The 22,995-nt window shown below is 38.5% G+C and overlaps 1 protein-coding gene across 2 annotated transcripts in view; it reads right to left on the reverse strand.

Moving 5' to 3' along the window:
* The window catches only part of LOC137274076 (neurobeachin-like), a 222,663-nt gene that overhangs the window by 7,488 nt on the left and 192,180 nt on the right, over positions 1–22,995 (reverse strand). The window contains exons 38-54 of one of the 2 annotated variants that reach the window (XM_067807066.1): positions 17,076–17,193; positions 12,836–12,938; positions 12,233–12,348; positions 12,030–12,142; positions 11,196–11,336; positions 10,676–10,795; positions 10,015–10,167; positions 9,564–9,636; positions 9,028–9,122; positions 8,554–8,643; positions 7,364–7,408; positions 4,371–4,548; positions 2,978–3,064; positions 2,203–2,358; positions 1,348–1,515; positions 1,102–1,206; positions 449–645 (exon numbers count right to left, since the gene is read on the reverse strand). In XM_067807066.1, the coding sequence (XP_067663167.1) occupies positions 449–645; positions 1,102–1,206; positions 1,348–1,515; positions 2,203–2,358; positions 2,978–3,064; positions 4,371–4,548; positions 7,364–7,408; positions 8,554–8,643; positions 9,028–9,122; positions 9,564–9,636; positions 10,015–10,167; positions 10,676–10,795; positions 11,196–11,336; positions 12,030–12,142; positions 12,233–12,348; positions 12,836–12,938; positions 17,076–17,193 (2,058 nt within the window). Of the gene's footprint in view, positions 1–448; positions 646–1,101; positions 1,207–1,347; positions 1,516–2,202; positions 2,359–2,977; positions 3,065–4,370; positions 4,549–7,363; positions 7,409–7,468; positions 7,490–8,553; positions 8,644–9,027; positions 9,123–9,563; positions 9,637–10,014; positions 10,168–10,675; positions 10,796–11,195; positions 11,337–12,029; positions 12,143–12,232; positions 12,349–12,835; positions 12,939–17,075; positions 17,194–22,995 lie in introns of both variants that reach the window. The other variant, XM_067807065.1, reaches the window with a different exon arrangement.

Here is a 22,995-nt window from a genome sequence, read left to right on the forward strand (position 1 = left end):
CACTAGTGTTAGGTTAATGAGTTTACTTTTACACTGCACTCAGCATTATTCCAGGTATATGGCGGCAATCCCTAAATAATTGAATCTTGACTTGACAAGCCAGATATCAACAGAACGAGCATCGATCTACACAATAAGGAACTGATGACATCTGTCAACGAAGTCAGGGAGTCTGACCACTATCAGTTTTGACACAACACAAAATCATCCACTGCAGCTTACACAAAAATGGAGTTGAACAACTGAAGTCCAGACCACGAACTTTGTGTACCACTCTGTCCAAGCATAAATTAGACTCAACCTAATAAAAGCACTCGAAAAATACTTTACTGAGAAAGTGTAACCTCCACCACCTCCACCCCCAACATATTCTACATCTGACCACTTTCTAGATGGCATTACACATATGCTGCTCAAGTGTTTTGCTGCTGTTGCCACTTGGACCCACATGTATATTGTCCTTGTGTTTGATGAAACGTAGTAGTTGTCCATTGATGCTGAAGTTGCACAGATTGCCCCTGTCGTAGTTGACAAGGATGAAAGCTTCCCGGGATATCACAATCTGGTTCGGGGTTGAGCAGGACTCTGGAGGGTCTAGGGACCGCAGCAGGTCGCCCCCGAGGGTGTGCACCAGGCAGGGCCCATCTACAACAGAGAACAGCTGGGATAACACTGAGCACTACATCATATCATACAAACAATGAATGAGTGAGTCTAGTTTTACGCTGCTTTAAGCAATAGTCCAGCAATATCTTAGTGGGGCACACCAGAAAAGGGCTATACACACTGCACCTATGTGGGAACCGAACCCCAAGCTTTGGCATGACGAGCGAACACTTCAACCACCAGGCCACCCCATCTCCTCCCCATTTAAAAGAATTCAGTGGAGAATGATATTTTTATGTGGCAGTTATTAAAAAAATCTCCACCAATACAGTCATCCCTCACAATAACGCGGGTCTTGGGGTCCATGGACAACTCCCCGTGTTATTGCGAGGGACGACTGTAGTTTTCCAACACAAACAGAAACTTCAACTAGGCTGTTGTTGAGTATAATCTTTTCATCCTGAGGAACACAGTAGGAATAGACAGTGAACTTACCTTTGGAGCCACTTAGAACCATGCCTAGCTCTGCCAGAACAGCCACACACGTGACCTCCGTCTGGTGGCCAGTCAGGATAGCCTTGGGTGTGGGGTTCTCTACACCTGGAACAAACACAACACATCAACTCACTCAACTGATCACTCCATAGACATCACAACGTTCACAAGGACATCAGATCACATTTGGGATATTTTGCAGTTCCACCAAAAACAATCATTATAAAAAACACAGGAATTACGTACTGCCGTTGTCACCAATGACTGCCTGGCTTTTGGAGTTAAACATCCACACCATGACAGTGCAGTCCTTGGAGCCGGTCACGATGTAGCAGTCCTGGTTCATGTTGCACTCGGACCTTGCGATACACGTGACGATGTCGAAGTGGCCATACACAACCTGCAGGATCCGGGCTGGAGACAGACAGTGTACTGATCACAAAGACTGTTACCAACTCATGAATATTTAAAAGACATCTTGATCCAAACACTCCAGTCTAGTCTGAATCTTCAAGCTCTTGCATGCAGTTGAGAAACATTATTGCCTTTGGCACCACTTTGAATATCTGCTACTAATAGACAATGATTTAAATTGTTGTCATGAATAGCTACATCCGTGAATAGCTTTTGTAAACAGCTGCTCTTAAAAACACTGCTATAAATAGTTGCTACTTTTAAACAGTTGCTGCTTTGAATCATCTTTCTGAGTGATGTTTCAAATCAATGCTGTGTCTCATAAGAATTCACTTTGCTTATACATCATCTCTGGCGTGATGAGCGAAGGTTTTAACCATTCGGTTTCCCTTAACTCCCCTTGTATCAACAGTTTCCCTTAACTTAACTCCCCTTGTATCAACAGTTTCCCTTAAACTAACTCCCCTTGTATCAACAGTTTCCCTTAACTTAACTCCCCTTGTATCAACAGTTTCCCTTAAACTAACTCTCCTTGTATCAACAGTTTCCCTTAACTTAACTCCCCTTGTATCAACAGTTTCCCTTAACTGAATTGTTTTCGGGGAAATCAGCAAACCAAGTAAGATAATGTAGAATATTATGCAGCCTGACAAATGGCTGTAGTTTACAAAACAATCTTTCACCTACCTATATCTGACTGGAAGAGTCGGAAACTCTTGTCCCAGAAACCACTGGCGAAGATGAACCTGTTGTCTGCTGTGGTGACAAAACTTGAGTGGGACACCTTCTGTCTCTGATCGAAGTTGTCTCCCAACGTGCGGCGCTGTAGGCCTGTGTTAAGCACTGCAACAGACACATGATAACATTAACCTGTGAAAAAAGTGAAAAAGAACCCTCCCAGCAAAATCAGTTTTCCTTTTCAAATTACTGAATATCTAATTTCACAGCCCATCTGAATCTTGTAACTCATTTTCAGAATGATCACTAACACAGAACAGTTATTACGCCAGCTGACGATATGTTCAGATGAATCAGAAACTGAATGAGTTCACTTTATTGCCCTTCAAACAGCACCTTGGTAAGATCATGTCATGAAGTTTCATCAATCAAGGCAAAAACCAAAGCGATACAGATTGCAGTTGTGGGAAACCGTTGATCAAGGCTATTATGCTAGCAAACCAGGGATAAGAGTCTGGAATCATGCAGATCCTGACACTTGTAAGGGTTGTAATTCCATAAAAATAATCTGTACTTCTAACAGAACTGGGCTCTTGTACCTCCTTGACTTTTGAAAACATGACTGTAGATGAAAGGTAACAAATACATTAGACTGTCATGTTACTGTTTCAGGAATCATCATTAAGTGGACTTTTCAAAGGCATGGATATGAACTCTACAGTATATCACCCCAACAAGCTATTTATATGATCTACTATATTTTTGGCCCTGCTGGACAATGTACCTAGCAGCTGGTCCATGGCGAGGGGCAGCTGGGGGTGATTCTGGGGGTCCTGCTTGTCAGAGGAGAAGCTGGTACTGGCACTCTGGGCTGAAACAAAGAACACAGGTGAGATAGCTGGACTCCAGGAATACACAGGCATGGAATGAGCTATGGGCATTGCTGAGGATTTTGAGGCTTCATGGAATCATTGACAACAGATGGTGGTAGTATGATCCTGTGGTTAGACAAGGCTCCTCTGACTCAGATCAGACCAGGTCTCTTGGAATCTAGTAAGACCAGGACCTAGTTTCACAAAGCATTACTATGGTCTGTCGCCATGATAACCTTAGAGCAATGTTTAAAAACTGGAGTTTAGGTTAACCTTAGTTAAGGTTGCTTCATGAGAGGAGCCTCAGGTAAATTTGACTCTAGTAAAGTCTGGTCTCTTTGACTCTAACCAGACCACGGTGCCGTTGCACAAAGTGATCTTAGCGCTAGGATGACCTCCCATACCAAGGTAATCATAGAGCTAAGGTTGTTTGTTGTTTATTTCCCAACTATATGATGGTGGTCTGTAAACATTTATGTCTGGACCAGACAATCCAGTAAATGATCCATCTGTGCAATTGGGAGTCTGATCTCACAGCCTCCTTAATCACAAGATACAACAAGCATGTGTTGCTGAATACTAATTCTCAGCCAGATCTTCAAAGGGCAATCATGTTTGACTCTGGAAGGACCAGGTCTCTTTGATTGTAGTAAGACTTCATAGTGAGAGAGTGTGCTTAGTTTTATGCTGCTTTTAGCAATATTCCATCAATATCACAATGGGGAACACTGAAATGAGCTTCACACATTGAAAATTGAAACCTGGTCTTTGGCATTACTAGTAAATTCTTTAACCACTAGGCTACCCCAGGAACCCGACTCTGTTAAGAACTTCACTCTTTTGACTCTGGTATGGCCAGGGTCCCATTGCACAAAGCTATCTTAGCACAATTTTGATAGGAACGCCAAACATGAACACAGGCGTATGATAGTTCTACACCTAAGATCCCTTTGTGCAGTACGGCCCAGGGGCCCCTTTCACAAAACTCTCGTAAGCCTAAGGTCTAGTAACTTTTCTCGTAGCATTCGTACCTCCTATACTGTAACATAGGAAATAGGAATGTTACGAGAAAAGTTACGAGACCTTAGACTTACAACAGTTTTGTGAAACGGGGCCCTGGGCCCAGATTTTTTAAGCTCTCTTAGCAGTAAGATAGTCGTAAGCGCCATACATTAACATTAACTTACGACGATCTTAGCGCTAAGAGAGCTTCGAAAATTTAGGCCAAGGTCTCTCTCTGCCATGTCAATGCTAGGAGTAACATAGTCCACTACATATATTATGCCAAGTCAAATGATCGCCTACGATGGTAGTTATTGTTCCAGCGGTTGATGGCGTAGTTGTGGTTGCAAGTGATGGTGATAACAGCTGGGACAGGGACGGCTGGATGGGTGTTGGCGGCGACATGAGTCACGGGAGAGTTGGACAGGAATTTCATGATCATGCAGACATCATCCTGGACATTTGAGAACATCATCGGCGTCTGGAAACAAATTAAAACATAAAGACAACATGTGTCAGGGTCGCATGTTTCAATCCACCGATGACAAACAAGTAACATGTATGTTATATACGAGAGGGTAGGGAATAAATATATTCTTGAATATTAAGAAATATGTCACCTAAAACATGACCCATGCTGAAACAGATTCCACTCACTTTATCATCCCTCCTACAGTACCTTGAAATATGGGAACCCACAAAGAAACTACTACATCAGCCAAAACTACGCAGGCACCAAAGTTCTATTTAGACCTTCACAAAAACACATGACTGTTCAATATAAAATTGTCAGACATAAACATTACTTGCTTCCAATCGAAATTCTTTTGAATCTCAAATTCTTACACATAAGCTTGTCTTTGTCTCCAATCAAAAGACTCTCTTTGGTTCACTTTCTAGACTTGAAAAAAAAAGAATGTAAAGAAGATCTGACTGTGTCCGACTTCCCGCTTAGTTTCTTTCTGTCAAAACTGAAGGAAACTCTCTTCCTATCAATGAGCATCATATATGCAAGATCTTCAGAACAGTGACTTGGTCTCAGAACCCCAGCTCATTTGCATCCATTAACTCAGGATGATCACAGACATCGAACAGTATTTCTCCCTTTACACCCATGTTGGGAAGAATGTATACAGAATGATATCGAATGCTTCTTCAACAGTATTTCAGAAGCGCAAGGCTGCACAGAGAACTGCTGTGCTTCAGATGACTGAACCACCCTTAGCCTTCAGAAGTTTGAAGAGTAGGAGCATGGTGCCTCACTGAAGCAGGTACTGCAGTCTGCTGTGAAGAGTTCTGCCCCTTATCCATGCCACAGGATGCTGATGATGGTTTATATCCAACATTCACATTTTGGTTGTGAGCACCATACCCTTCTTGCTTCTTAAAGCTTAATTTACCAAAATTGTAACATATCCTGTTGAGTCTATGCACATCAGAGAATTGTTCTTGCTTGGCATGCCATGATCACCTGATCATGAGTTTAAATCCTTCATTTGTCTTCTTTACGGTAATTGGTTAGCTGGCACCATTTCGCTGCTCAAAGGTTATACCCTGATGTCTAAATTCCACAATCTTCATCTCTTTATACCCACATTACATTGGAACACTATGAGCAATCAGTGAGTATAGTTCTATGCTGTTTTTCATCACTATCCCTGCAATATCATGACTGGGGACACCCAAAATGGGCTTAAAATTGTACCCATGTGGGGAATTGAACCCAGGACAAGTGTACACTTTAACCAACAGCACCAACACATTTCAGTCTCACTTGGCGATCAAAGAGGAATGGATTAATCTATACAATCAGTTTGGACATAGATCAGGACAGTGTTCTATGATCTCAGCAGTAAGATAATCATTTATAACTCCCATGCTTTATCACAGAGAGAACACAAGAAAGATGAAACTCCACGTGGAATTTGTTTGTGAACCATCACACAGTTAGCCAATCCAGGGGAAGGGACACATTACCATGACAACAGATGGAAAAGAAACACCCATTCTTCCTCTCACCAAATCAGTTTCAAGCAAAGTGGAGCTCAGTATAGAATCTTATCCCACACCCAAGCACCCTAGCCAATCACCATCTAGTTCACTTCTGAGACTGACCAATGAAAAATCTTGCTACAAAAGTGACACTTCACTAATAATCCAGGTAAGCACTGTCTGAATATGAATTTAATCTACTTATTATGTTTACAACTTGACACAGCTGTACAACATTTGACCACATCATTAGTAAATTAAAAACAGACCCAAATATTAACATGATCCAGCCATTCTTGACTAAATCAAAGGGAGTGCTCCAGGTATGAGAGACCTGTAGCACTATGTATGTACAGCAAACCATGATACCTCCGTTTGAATCCATCTCCCTATATGTACAAGATGTAATGCCTCCACTAAGGGGCTCTGTATTAACACACTGCTTCAAATAAATTTGCAAACACTGATCAGTGTATCTAATTACTTAGGTCCTTTCAATTTTAAGCAGGAAAGTAAATCATGTGGTATTTCAGTTTTTTAGTTTATCAGAAACAGTATGGTTGACATATGACTGATATGCATGAACATACAAAATTAGAGAAAGTATAATAATCGGCAAAAATGTCAGAAAACGAAGAGTGACAAGGAAGATAAATTATTTACATATTCTGAATGCAATAATATCAAAACAGCAAATGTTGGCATCTGTAAAGTAGGTGTTCTGACATATAATATGGGCTGGCAACATTGTTTTTAATAAGCTCTCCTGACCAAGGGCTAAGGAAATAGCATCATACACCAGCCAGTAATCCCTTAACCCTGAAAAGCTGGAGGACCTAAGGACCCAGATCAACAAAAACTTATGGGGCCTGATCAGAATGTGTAGGCCTTATATTTCAGCTGCAATATAAGTAATTAACAGCAAATTAAAAATGTGACAACCAGCAAACTAAATAATTACTAGTCGTCATCCTCTTAGTTATTAACTATGAAAAGCGGTCGGCCATTTGGACCTGTAGTAAACGAAGGGTCCCGGTCAACTCCAGGGCCTATGGGCGACATTAATTTCAAACGCTGACACCAGCACTAGGTATGACAGTATTGCTGTACATACACCTTAATACAAGTAAACTAGACATGAACAGTTAGTCAGTACCCAAACTTTGTTACAATCACAGAAGTGTCAAGGAAAGAAAACTCCCATGTAAACTAAGGAGAAATCAGAGAAAGGAATTGAAAGAAAGTGAGATAATCAACAATAAATATGTCAGTCTCAGAAGTCAGGTTAATGAAGCAGTGTCGACCTTTACTAGCCCTCTACTTCTGCGCTCCTTTATCTTTTCGGTTAGCTGCAATAAAATATACCAGTGCTTGTTAATGATTAGTTGTACGACCGGCAGTATACTCACCGAGGTGTTCATATCTAGCCTCTGAACAAAACCACAATCCTAATTGTTTAGACAAGGAGGAATATCATTGGGTGCATGCACATTCTACAACAATTTCACAAATCCTGTAAAACTCACAGAAAAACATTAACAATTTTACAATGTTACTAAATGCAAAATAATACAAACAAAATGTTGATCAATTTTGGCAATTTGGTATGTTTCAAACAACATACATTGTAATAAAACATTTTAATCAATATTTAATGTCATAAATGTTTATATATTCTTAACATTTTGTGACATTTGATGCAACAACATCTGAAATCGACAATGATCATTAAAACTGTCAATGCTAGCAGAAGTTGACAAAATCTCTGGTAACTATGGCTAAAGCATGATGCACTCTTCAAATGAGTATATATATGAGCTCCGAGTATATATATGGGAGTTTAATAGGTTAGTAAAGGAACAGCTGCATAATGCATAACACAACTATGCTCATAGGAGGAATAGATCATAGCATGTGAATAAGATATACCATTGGAATTTTCGAAATAGGTAGAATTTATAATACTTGAACTTTTTATCCTTTTAACCAGTTCAGGTTGGTGTGAAACTCACATCTATAAGCTACAGCTGTGATGCTAAATAATAACTCAGTCACTAAACCTACAGCACTAAACTTATGGAAGATTTTCCAATTTTAAAGGCTGACATTATGGAAACTAGTCCATTATTGGAGGAACAGGACATTTTATCAACAGAATCAATATGGAATAAGACTTGGTATGAAATCTAATCCTAAAACACATTCTAATTTTAGACAATGCTAATACAAAGACCAATAAACAACAATACATAAAATAATGTTTGAAACAACAGAGTGCTAAATATTTATAAAATTTGGTCAATAAGAATTTCACTCTAGGCACTGGGCTTTTCGCTTTTTGCTACAAAGTAAGAAATACATGACTCAGATGAAGCTTGATGTTAGAGAAGTCACAGGGAAGAGCCTGAGACTAAAGCAAGTGTCTAGTGACGATTGTGTTGTACTTAGGACAGAGCGAAGCCATCTGAGTTACCAGTCATGAAATGACACCTACCAGATGCATGACAGAGCTGCGAGGTGGATGAGGCTCTGTAAGGAGCTGTGTTGGGGTCTGACCAAAACTTCGGATTTGACTTTCAATTGCCTGAAAGTAAAAGAGCAAATTGAAAATATGGAAAGAAAACAGATTGAGTGATTGATTAGGTCTAACACTTTCTTGCAGGGTGTCAACTGAATGTGAGATGATTTTCTAAAGTGACAAAGGCTACTTTACCACTTTAGTAAACTTTAAGAGCACTGGTTTGGAGATGACAAACACTGAAATATAATCAATGGAAACCAGAAATTTGGATTCAAGTTACAGGTTTCTGTGAGTCCAGAGGAAGATACAATGTTACCAGGTAATTGCAGTAGCCAAGACAAGTGAGATAACCAGTTATAATCATGAAAGTGTTTACAGTCACAAGAGTCTGTAGTCAGGACTCCTGACAGTCTATACAGTCATTTGGGTCTGCATGCACAGACTCACCTCTTTCATAACTGGGTCCGTCATGGCTTCCAGATTGACGGCTCCCTCGTATGTCAAGTAGTAAAATACATTGGTGGAACGTACAGCCTCAGGACCTGGGACAAACAGAATTCTGACCTCAGTACTAGACATGCTCCCACAAATAACACACCTCCCGTTCATTCAAACAATTGAACGTGGACAAACTGTAGTCATACAGGCTGATGACAGGTTGTTGACACAAAGCTATGTATTTGAAGTACATTGTACATTATTTACAGATCCACAATCCCGAAATACAGCATTCTTTACATAACTAATCAAAGTAACACCATATTAGATTACTTCAAGTAGTATGTTTTCTTCAAGCACATTGTGTTTCTCATCTGATGCCTGTAGCCATTCTAATGATATCAATCACTAAGAACATAAATGGTTTCACACTTGTATGAACTATTTCCATTTCACCAGCACGTTCCATGCTATGAAGCTGCCAAATAAATAACTCAGTTTTGAAACCAGAGTTCAGTGTACTAGCTCTCACAACCAGTACTCACCCTTCTGCTTGTAGCCAAAGATGAGGTCCACCCAGTGATGAAGCTGACAGGACACGAACTCCGACTCCAGAGCCTGAAAAAAATAATAAATAAATAAAATTAATTTTACGCTGCTTTTTCACCATATTCAAGCGATATTCAAAGGGGCACCAGAATTGGACTTCTCACATTGTACTCATGCATGTAATGGAACTTGAATCTTCAGCCTGACAAGAGAGTGCTTTAACCATAATGCATGAATGTTAATGAGATGCCAGGTTCATGCCAACTGTTTCATTCTCGTCCATTAAATGTACATGGCTTGCTAGACGTATATATCCTGATCCTGAACAGTAAAAATAGACTGTCAAATAACCATGACTTGATGATGCAGCACCTTACAACTTATATTGAAACATATAACCTTGAGCAGTGAAAAATGTCTGTGGTATGTAAAATGAGGTTGCCTCACCATTCTCAATATCCTGACAAAATCATGAGGAGATTTGGCCCAGGGTGGAAGAATGACATCATTGACAACTTCGCCATCCTCCTGTTTACCAAGGTTGTATCCGCTGCTGTTGATGAACATCTCCGGGAGGCAGTAGAACTCAGGGACCAGCTCCTGAAGATGCAGACATCAGGAACATCTCATTGCTTGCTCACAACTACAGGTATCCTGTATCTAAAACAATTCTTGCATAGTATCTAAAATGCTTACTGAAAACTGTCTGACAATAAATCTCAATACATGAGACAGTTGTCTGCCCCGCCAAGGTTCAAGTATAATGTGAAAAAGATTTGTCCAAAATGAGTGAGTGAGTTCGATTTTACGCCACTTTTAGAAATACTCCAGCAATATCACGGTGGGGGCACACCAATAAATGGGCTTCATACATTTTACCCACATGGGAAGTCAAACACTAGTCTTCAGTGTGATGAGCAAATGCTTTAACCCTCCCTTCACCCCTTTCCAGAATGAAGGTACTTTCTATAAAGTGATCACACCTTCATATTTAATAGCACCTGATACAAGTTGTTTGGATATGTTCATCTTTTCAATAATACTATGTGTACTGATTGTTGGGATTCTCTGTGTCCTCCATTATGATGTGAAGAATGGACAGACTGACCTTGACATCGGAGGTGTCTCTCTGACAGTTCTTCCAGGCTTGGCTGATGGAGGAGAAGATTCGGTTGGGGTGGTCAAACTTGCCCTCTTGCAGGTTCAGGAACATGGTGGTGAACGGCTCCTGGAGACACAGATGGACGAAATGGAGCATAGGTTAGTGAAGATAATGTAAATAATTGCAAATTTGATGTCTTTACTGACAAACTTGTCATCTTTTGTTCGTTCACGCGAAATGATACAATGTTACTTTCTTATACCCTGAAAGAGTTTCGCAAATGTGGACCCATAGACAGGCTGACTCCCTTCTATAAGCTGCTTTTTTTGGTCCTCAAAATTTGGATTATCTATAATAATATACAAGATATAAATCTGGCCCAGACAAACTGATGGCTGACAAGCAGCTGACAAGCGTATGTCCAATGGTGAGCTAATGAGGTGGTAATAAAACCACTTTGAATAATCTTCCAAGGTTCTCACTGGGGATTCACAAGGATAAGGGTCTAAATGAGGGGTCAACTCACCACTCTGATCAGCCAGTTGAGTGTGAATGCTGCGGTGGAATAGTGGGTGCCGTAGTGGAATGGGGGAATCTGATCATGTTCCCAGCTCTGGTACCGCTCTTCGAAGTAAGCCTTCCGTGTCTCATTTAGAGCTCCGATTGGCTGTCATAAAATACAGAGATGAAAGCATTATCAAGACATTGATATGTCAGATTTGGGATTACCTCCCCTTGACAGCTATCCACAAAAATATTTCTGTTACAAACACTGAAATTCATAAGTCGCATTGCAGCAATTACTATTTAATCATCCAAAGTCTATATAAGGTGTAAATCATACACAAGAAATTAAGTCATTTGTTTGTACAAAGTCCATATGAACAGTAACAATAATAAACAGTCCATTTTGTCAGCTGTCAGTCACCTTAACTTTAAATATAAACTTTGCAATTATGTCACCACATGTGGGTATCAGACAGTGCAAGCATTTGGTTAATGCTTTTAAGAACGTGTCAGCTATATCATGGCTATCTGTTTGACAAAGCAGAAAAATTCAGAGAGAACTATCAATGGTTTCTGGCACTCCTAAGGGAGGCAACTGGGCATAGCAAAAGGTAAACACAGATGTACATACAGTTATGACAAGGTTGTACATATAGGTGTCACTGGGATGTGACTGTGAGAACATGTGTGTCAGTAGGTTTGATTGTGAGAACATGTGAGTCAGTAGGTTTGATTGTGAAACATGTAAGTCTGCAGGTGTGACTGTGAGAACATGTAAGTCTGTAGGTGCAACTCGGAGAGGATGTGGGTCTGTAGGTGCGACTGGGAGACCATGTGGGTCTGTTGGTCTCACCTTGGAGAGGTCTCTGTAGTTAGCAGGCTGGCTCAAGTCCAGTTCCTCGGAGTCGTAGTTGACCAGCACCCAGGGGAACACAGGATACTGGTTCAAGTCATTGTATGTCCGACCTGTAACACAATGTAACATGAGGTTAATGACTGTCTAATCTCTAATACACTACAGACGAAATTCGGAACAAAGGTGGACACACAACATACCTGCGATGGTGTTGAGGTACATGATGTAGTCGAAGTTTGAAATTTCCCTCCTCTGCCACTTCTGGGTCATGGACGACAGCTTGTACAGCTGTTTACCTGACGCAAGTGACATCCGTCTAAACAAAGTAAAACAGTATGTATTACTATGAAACTTACAAAAGTTTTAAAGATGAATTTTACATGGACAGTTTTCTCTAAAATCGTTCAACTTCAAGATAGGACTGCTACTAATAAAAACAAACAAATAACATTAAACAAGTCAAGAAAATAGAAATTCTAACTGGGTATTTAATTAAAGGGTAGGTGTTCATATGTCGTGGTATTTTTTACGTCTTTCATTTCAGTTAAGAGTAAAACAGCCAAGCTCACAAAAATGTCAAAAGATGGTTGTCTGCATTAACAAAAACAAAACACCAATTGCCTAATATATTCCAGTTTCAATTCCTGTAATTACAAAATGTGAGTACTTCAAAATCAGTTTATCACACTTTTCATTAAAATATTCACCTTAATATCTTCTATAAATAACATCTAGTGCGTAAATTTTAGATGTCTATCATGTGTTATTACCTGTCTTGGGTGTATGTTATGTGATGCACTTACCTGGCCTGTGGAAGTCCATATTTTATTCCAACCCCAACACGTGGCAAAGCATTGATGACTTTCTTTACGGTGGAATGGTCTGGGAAAGCAAACATCACAGCCGCTGAAAGAAGAAATAATGCCATCTATATCCACTGAGAAGTGGTAGAAGTTTAACAGTCATCTTACATCTCATCCTACTTGGTACCCACTGACTACTGGGAGATGAAAGGCATATTTGGAACAAAGTTTCTTGTTCCAACTTAACACCACAAGAGCAATATACTGCAGTTTTCTGACAGACTTCCATCCTGATGATAACATTTAAACACACAGTTTGTTCAGTGATTCAGCTAATAGGTCAAGACTGAATTTCATACCCTAAGATCATACAATATATACCATATCCATAATTTAAAAACGCATTTTAGTTTACTTTCTTGTGTTCTACAGGAATGCACTGTGCTGTTCTCAGGGAAATGAGTTTCATAAAATATTTTACAAACGCTTCAATTACCAGTTACTTCCCCTTTGACTGTGACCATCTTGAAATGTTTGCTTGTCTTTATGTAATTTAACTGCAAGTTTTAATATCATGCCACCTACATTCACTTGATATTTTAATAATTACTAAAAATATTTATTCATATTCATTTTTAGTGCGATTTAATGAAACAAACGCCATATTTTGTCTAAGTTTTATACTAGTGCAATTTACCATACAAAATATATCTTTAGGCTTGATGGCGTTTGACCACAAGCCCTTTGTCGTTGGTGAAATATTTCCCGATGAAAAATAAAATATCACAAATGCCACATTTATAATACATCTCCGACATTCGGATATTAATTAGTGCATTTCTGACATTAATGATACTAAACTGATATGGAAACATTCCAAAAACGAAACATGGGCTGATTACGACATGGCTTGTGGTGGCGCTTATGTTCAGCCTATAAAAAACCTCGGCGCTTGAAACAGTCCCTCGGTATGATGACAGATGAGGGTAACGGTCGTTGTATTGGGGTATTTTTCTTCGTGAAAATCTATTTACGTATGTCTGATCTCACTATAGATGTATGTCTGATCTTAACATAAGTGAGGGGGTATTAAAATCTACAAGAAACGTTGCGTTTATTTAATATAGGCCATCCGATAAACAAACAGTTCTATTAATACAGTCGTGTGGAAACGCGATGCACGTTTGAACGAAATAATGACCCGAATGCATCGTTTTCATTAAATGGCTCTGTAAGTCTTATAAGCCTAAATCAAATGTGAAAGATACTTAACAGACCACGATAAACATATGCTAGATATATTAGCCCTTGCTCTTGGACTGTACAGTCATGATGAAATGCTTTGTTTCGTAAAACTTTCGGCGTCAATATAGCATAATATATTAGGAAAATGGCCACATTTTTGAAGAGTCATTTCCCGTGAGATTTTGCACAGAGATCAAAATATTATGATCATAACGGTTGAAAATAATATTCAAGTGCACGTGATGTTGTCTCTTTCAGTTTTGCCAACAGACTGCCGTGTTTGTTTCTGTATCAGACTAGGAAATTAACCTGCGGGCTGTCAAACCATCAATAACGCCGATATCGGAGTTGAGACGAATCCCAGTCGGCACACCTTCACACCGCTGCCGCAAGCACATACTTCCCTATCGACGTGGTATTCGGACATAAATAAAATAAAGCTTTGATTTCTCAAGCCTCGTATTGACTACACGTAATTCGGACTATTATTTTTCGGTTTCGTGTATATTTGTGGATTTCGGTTCGCAATAACGCTTCCCAAATCCTGTGATAAAAATAATGAGGAACAATATACGGTGCCGGGGCACACATAATCAACGTCAACGAAGCCACCGATTCTGACCACCCGAACCAGTTGATTGTGCCTCGCGGGGTTGCAGCTAACTTTTGTAACCCGAATCGTCAAAGGACTCGTCAATGTTTAATAAACCCTCACAATAATAAATAATAACTAAATAATTATTGAATAAGTTACAACAAACGAGACGAAAACGAGTTGAAAACGAGAAGTAAATACCCACTCACTCAATAATAACGATTTTCCGAGGATGATCCGTGAAGACTGATTTCTTGGTAGAACCCAGTTCTTTATTTACGTATCCGTTCGTTAAGGTACACTTATACAAAACGTTAGCAATTAGTTTTGGTGGAATAAAAAAAACCCATTTAAACCTATGCTGTGTAAACTGCAAAAACCCCTTAAACGCCTTACAAATAGTTTCGACTGTAAACCAGCAGCCAATTAAACCGACCAGCACGCCCAATTCTCGCCTAATCAAGAGTCTAAAGTTAATCACACACGTGCAGTGCTCTAGTAGAAGAGTTTAAGCACATGTTAAAGAGAATCACAATTAATTTCCTTCGTGGCACGGCTTGTGACGAGGCTCGATATCTATTGACATGGCACCTAGTAGATAAGTGTGTCCCCCCTGGGGAGCGGTGTCAGGCCCGGGGGCTACACGTTCACTGATACCCCCTACAATTGGCCCATACATAAACCACTTCACCCCAAAACATATACGATTTAAATGACTCCATGTTTCCTGAACAGTTCGTATATTATTTGTCTTATTGTCCATGTTGTGTGATTCAATATGTCAGTGTCAATCATGGATGTCAGAATTCTTGTGCAATCGGGTAATTGTTTATATATGCATTGTTATTATTATCATTCTTCTTCTTATTATTATTACTACTACTACTACAACATTTTGCATATACAAATACATCTGTCGCAAACAATTTAGTTATACATTGACCTCTCTGAACACACTGTACAATGATGATTATTATTATTTTATCATTAACATAAGTAAAAAAAATAGAAAAGGATATGAAAATCCACAAATCCACAAAGAGTTCGTGTTTAATGTCAATTAGCCTTATTTTTGATAACTTCAAGATGCATAAAAATTTAGAAAATAAACAAAATCTACAGATACCGAGTGCGGTGATGATGAAGTTCTGTATGTGCCCGCCTTAACAAATATCTTTGAGCAATATCAAAATTAAACAAATCAGTTTTAAAATAAACTGTTCCATTATAACCGAGGGCATCTCCAAGATCCGCCAGGAGACTGTAGACGGAACTGTTGCGGTAAAACATTATGTGTATAATATTTGCATAAAACAACCGTGTATGATAAATAAAATCATTCTGGTAGCGCAATATGCCATGAATAATTACAAAGATACCGTACGTCCCATGGAGTGTTAGTTTCTCTTCCATTTCTACAATTTATTCACAGGTAGCCGTAATAAGTAAGTAAAACGTCTGGTAATAATTCTAAAATGTTAATCTGACTCGGAAAGAAAGGTGTGCACATATACTGGACAAAAATAGTTAGGGATATATGTAAATTTTGAAATTGATAAAATATCAATCATAAAAATACCAATATCTCGAACGTATTTTGTCCAGTATACTAATGTCCGATTATAGACAATGGTCTGAATGTGGCGGTACATGACCAAATATGAGATTTTTATGTCCTTTTGTATGGATTTAGCACAAATCATTTCATGTCAGATCCGTATGAATGATCAGAATATTAATTATCGCTACGCTTGGTAAGACGAAGTGTTTTGTCACACGTAGTACTATTTCTTATTTGTATCTTTGTATCCACGAGGCGAACATCTAGTACGTACGAATAGTAAGCACATAACAAAAAGGGTATTTTGTAACAATCAATACTTTGGCGATATATTTTTGAAGTGGTGTGCTCAGTCTTCTCTACATCTGACCCCCCATCCACCCACCCCACCATATATCCAGAACGGTTTCTACCATATACATAATTTACAGGATAATATAATATAATATAATATAATATAATATAATATAATATAATATAATATAATATAATGATTGGTGCCTTGTCCTACCGTTGACTGCCAGTGAGTCTATTAATACATGCATACTTGCTTCATACTGTATAAGCATTAATATCGACATTCGCTATGTTTTACTAACCTCGCTCCGCGTATTTAACATCAAAACAATACTTACTAAACGTGTTTATATTATTTCGCCTAAATGCCAGCATGTGTACCATGTATGCGTGTCTACTATTTCAGTGTGTCAATGAGGAACAACATTCACTCGTTACGTTCCCTCACTTCCAAGCTTACTACGGGATGACTACATGGATAGTTTCATAATACGTGCGGGATGCACGTCTACATGATGTTCAGATGTAAGAGGCGGTCGTACTTCTGTTGGACATGAAGATCTCGATGGCCACATTCTGCAGGAGGTATCGCCGTGAGAAGATGGCGCGTATTTCGGTGAAGTTCCATTTCCCGTGAAGCTGGTCCACGTACGCCAGTACCTGTGAAATAAACACCTGGATTTACTAACTGGGTTTATAGTTAGGGACGTTATTGACATCAATACGCTCCACCTGCATCGCGACATCTGAAACAGTATGAACTCATGAACTGCTCACGCCACGCTACATGAACGGAAAACACCGACCCATTTCGTATGTGAAGGAATGTTTAGCTATCATTTTCTCATTAATCTGGGAGCGTGGTGAATATCAATCTCAATTTAATACCACTCATGTTCTTCTGATAACAAATATGTTTTTCTGCAATATTATTTTACCACATTTCTTTGAAGATGAGGAAATGTAAGTAATAGAGTGAGTCGGCTGTATCAATCATGTCGTGCAAATAGTTCGTATGAATTATTTGTAAGCTGAAATAAAAAGAAATATATCATTTTTATAGGAAGTACTGTAACGATATCTTCACAGCGTGTAGCATTATGCTTCATTAGAACAATCGATGGGGAAAAGGTCACTTTCTGTACGTTTGCCTGATTCACTGTTTCGACTAACAAACAAACAAACAAAATTAAGAAACGTTCCCGATGTATTTAAAAATCTTAACTATAACTGCTGTTCATCATACAGCAATAATAATCAAAACATTTAGTAAGTACTAAAGATCCAGAACATCTTCAACATAATGTGGATCAAAAGTTAGTATTCATCGATCCGTCTACAGTTCCAATTAATTACAGTTCCCAGCCCTGGTTATATATAAATAAAGGTGCACTTAAGAACAATACTGTTTCACAATTCATGTATATTTAAGATTCCAATGAATCAGGAAATTATTATCATGAATATAATAATAAGCAAAACGTCAGTGAAATTATCATGAAAGTATACATTGTGTAGAATCTTGATATTTGCAAGTTGAATATTTCTCTTTCCATAACAAATTTCCAAATGTTTTCCTTTGTAAAGTGAGTTGCAGGAAAGTAGCATTTCAACCTTGGGTAGAATTACACATGTCCCTCAACAGCATTCCTGTGCACACATAGTTCTGCATTACTTAATAACCTGGTGTCGTTCGTATTAACATTACGGCGTTTTTATTGGTCACAATTCTACTTAAATCACCTCTTCCGCTACTCCTCTTTAATTAAATTTGTTAAAACGAAATTATCGTCGTGGAATAACTCGACGGTCATAGTTAGAAGGGTAATTTTCTGAATGACTAAAATGTCCAGAATAACGAGAGTGCATCGGCTCGTGAGATTCCGGTTAAAGTCGGAGAAACACGCTAGAAATTGGTCCAAGCTGTGCCTCACACCGATTTCCAGGCCCGCTTGCATTCTGAGATAAGATGGCGACATATTCATGGATAATATATTAGCCGCGTTTCAAGGAATTGAGGATAAACACACAACACAAATTATGAAAATATCTTCACTTATTGTGACATGTTTATACATGTTTATACAGACACGTGCGCCTTGTTTATCCGAGCACTGATCATATTTATATTTAGGTATTTTTTACCCTCACGTTAAGCAATGAATGGGTGTGCGGTCAAATTTCACTGTTATTTTTGACGTGACTGTTTCGTCACGGGGGTAATTCTGGAGAGGCGTTAAATCACAAAATGTTTTCAAGTATAATTATACGTTTAGTTCACGACAAATATATTATGGTAAATTCAAACACGTCTCACTTCACAAACTGGGAGATTGTGTTTCGCTTGAATTTGAAAACCACTATTTAGTTTCAAATCAAGACATACCCTCATCGCCAAGACGTCATATACTTCCAAACTGGCAATAAAAATAGGGATTATTTAAGACTTTCAAGACAATTTAATCATGACTTATCAAATTTCTTTAGACACGCGTGATAAAATCTTTTACGTCTCAATATCTGAACCTTTGAAACAATTATTTCTGTAGACATTCAGTTAGAAATCCAATCCAAACCCCACTTCGTATACTTATTATCAAACTACAAGACTCACTAATTGGTATAATAATTTCACGTGTCAGTCAGATAGCCCACATGGAATGTCTTGAGCAATCGATTCGTGACGTCACTCACATACGGCAACATTTGTCAACAAGGGTCATTTTGACATCCGCGGGACATATGGGGGCCAGGCGAGAATTCGTCATGCAGAGGACCTGTCGTCCGAAGAACGCGGAGCATGCGCGCTAATTTATGGGGATATTAACTAACCGAACCAACACGGTAATTTCTGTTTACCACATGGGTAATGAATCTTGAAGCAATACTAATTTATCAACAAGCCTGTAATATTAAATAATTAATGAATTCCGCATGTGTACCGTCGCCAAAACGAGGACATTGTTTTGAACAGATCAAATATAGAACATGCCCCTTCTAACACAGAACACACACTCAAAACGAAATAAAACAACAACAAAAAACAAACAAAAAACAAACAAAAAACAAAACAAACAAACAAAAAACACGCTCATTTTCTAGGATCATTGGTATATACATATTTCCCAGTAGCTGGAACTGATAAACCCATAAAGACAACTGTTAACAGAAAAAGTCCCACTTATTTACACGAAGCCCTTTGTTGCTCAGCATAATTTTTAATTCTAGTTTCATGTCAGATAACACTTAATTCCTTTTGTTGAAATGCTGAACGTATTTGTTCAACTTACAGCAATCTCATGCCACTTTATTCTATTCCAGCATCTGATGCAAAGCAAATTCCCTCTTAGACGATAGAGTATTATCATTAGTAGAAATATAATCATTAAAGACTGTGTATCTAATTACGAATTGAACAATCTAATATATGAATAAATGAATAAATAATGATTAATTATGTAGGTACACGCTCACTAATACTCCCTGAACCTGTATGTGTTAAACCTGGGTGAATAGCGATTTGACCTGTCCTTTTCTCTCCATGTACTACGCAACTATACTGTTCACTTCATCAGACTGATAATGTATTCGTAATATAACGAACCATTTTCATCTTCGAATCACATTTTATTGGCATATATTTAACACAGACATCAATGTTTGGCGAAACATTTAACACGTCAACCGTTTCAAATTCATATCCCGAATAGCAAAAATAAAACATATATACAATCACAAGGCGAGTAGTATATATTTACATTTAGTATTTACTTCGTATTTGGGCGAGAATTCGTTACTATGTGACTGGGGCACTTTGGGATTTGGGATATAGCAGATATAAACAGATGTATAGATGAGATCCATGTTTACATCAACGTCGAGCCAAAGACCCCGCGAACATTGTCAAAGACTTCCCAAATCTATTTAACATTTCATCACTTGAAATATAACAGTACAAATCCTACAAAAATACAGTTCACATCGAATGATAATAGTATTAGTATTTACTTCGTATTTGGGCGAAATTCGTTACAGTGTGACTGAGGGACTTTGGGATTTGGGATATAGCAGATATGAACAGGAGTATACATCAACGTCGAGCCAAAGGCCCTACGAACCATGCCAAAGACTTCCAAAATCTATTTTAACATGACATCATCAGTTGAAATATATCAGTAAAAATAGTACAAAAATACAGTTCATATCGAATGATAATATTAGATCGGATAACGAAGAAATCCATATCCGTATTCTGTAGTGCCATATGGAAAATATATGAGGGCAGATTTGAAACTGATCGAGCCACTTGTCCTTTCGTGCAACTTAAACCATGCATCTGGGGATTACCCGTATGACGAATATCATATCAGAAAAAGGGAAAATCGATAAGGATCCCTTGCTATAAATCTCAAGGCAGTCATTTTCATACTGATCGCTGGAGCTTTAAATTGCGTGACTTCCACGATCAAACTTATGCCGCGGCGATGTCACATTCTAACGAAAATATGGAGGATAAAGACTCCTCAACCCGCCCATAATTTATCATTTTTGTTCAAATTTCATGGTAATGAATTTAAATTACAAAATAGCGGAGAGAAAGTTATCGGAGTGGGAAAATTAGCAAGAGGAATAGAACACCAGCGTTAGGTGATCGTGTGGTCATTTCAAGCCTTGCCAAACACGAGGGAGGAAATATGAACGAGATTGGCTTGTTCTGGAACGGGCAAAGTCTCCAAGGAATTCCCCTTGTCTCGGTCCCTTGAGCCTTTGAGGGGGATATATTGCGGCAAATGAAAGTCGTAATTTAGCCAGGCCATGTGCCGCTACAACGATCGACCCGCCTTTATGTACAGAGGCCTCTGGCTGATCAAATTAGGCCGTGTTACGATTTTCTTGACTGACCCTTTTGCCAACCGCAGCACAAGCGCTTAATCAAATCACCCTCGGATAATCACATTATGCAATGATCAAGGCTGTTTAATTTTTAATGATAACGACGGGGATGAGCAAAATGCACTCTCTTTCTCATTACGGTAATAGTTGCGCCCTTTCCTAATCAAATATTTATGTAGAATTGTGGAAATCGATCCCAGCTACTTTTTGACTTGCCATGGCAACATGTCAGGGGTACTGATCACTTGAACCTTGGGGGGCCCGCTCGCAAGGATATGTTTCGGTTAGTTACAGATTTGTGGTCCCCCGAGGTTTCCATAAATATCAAAAACACCAAATTTGTTTCATAATTCGCAAGCAACCCGCTGTGGCGATTTCTTAAAGCGTAAGAATAATTCCGCCAGGGAAATAAATCTTAATAGCCGAATAAGCCATCTGATTTTTATTGCTAGTAATTATTTAGCAAGACCACGCCCATAAATTATATCACAAAATCAAGAAGTAAAATGATGTGATAGAAGTGTGAATTAAATATTTCAATATTTAATAAATTTCTTCCTTCAAAAAGCTCAAAATTTTAACATGTTTTAACAAAATGCCTTTAAGGTGAAAATTCACTAAATCAATTTGTTTTGTTTAACATGCAAAACAGACGCCTGACAACAAAAACTATGGTACAAATTTAAAAATTTATTCCACATGGCAGAGACATTTATCCACAGAACTAAATATCAAAAGCATCATCATTTACTATATAATCATTTTTTTAACAACACTGCCTGCTTCTGGATATCTAAAGAAGCAAACTGCACGTTGTTTTCGAATCAATTACGGCGTGAAGCCTTGGCTTGTCAGAACGTATATTCAGTGACACAGGAGGCCTGACGAATCTCGTGGTGATACCGCTAGTTAGCATCACCAGGTGATTCAGCACCAGACACGCGTCCATTTCACTCTCACTTGCAAAACACAGATGCAATCTTTATAAAAGAAATAACAAAAACTATTTATGCAATTTTGGATTTTCCCTGACATTATATAATTGCTTTAGATATATCAGTGTAAACATATCGTTTTGGGTACATGTCATATGCGATAGTTACCGTTTTAATTGTTTCTTTCCAGATTAGGAAAATTTCGATTGAAAGATCAGCTGGCTTATATTTTAAACGCCTTATAAAATCACAAATTTCCATCATCTTGTCAAGATAAAAGTTAATCGGAAAGTGCACTTGGATGCCACCTTGTCTCGGAACAGTTAAGTACATAATTTGTTTTGCTAGGAAAGTGAAGTTGTTTCTCATTACATTTTATTTGATTCCAAACAGCCTGAAACTGATAACGCGTGTTCATAACATTATCACTGGTCAAGACTAACTATTTATTTTCCTTAACGGTGTCTTCTTCACTCATCAAACTCTATAGTCTGTCGTACAGACCCTGAAGTAAATATATCCAAGAAGGCCCACGCAAATCTAGAAAATGTGGCAAGTCTAGATTTCCATAGCTTCAGGTCCAAATTTGAGGATCAGGCTTGCGTTGACTGTCTACACTCCATGCATGCGCAGT

The sequence above is a fragment of the Haliotis asinina genome, chromosome 2 (genome assembly GCF_037392515.1).
Source record: "Haliotis asinina isolate JCU_RB_2024 chromosome 2, JCU_Hal_asi_v2, whole genome shotgun sequence".
Classification (NCBI taxonomy): Eukaryota; Metazoa; Mollusca; class Gastropoda; order Lepetellida; family Haliotidae; genus Haliotis; species Haliotis asinina.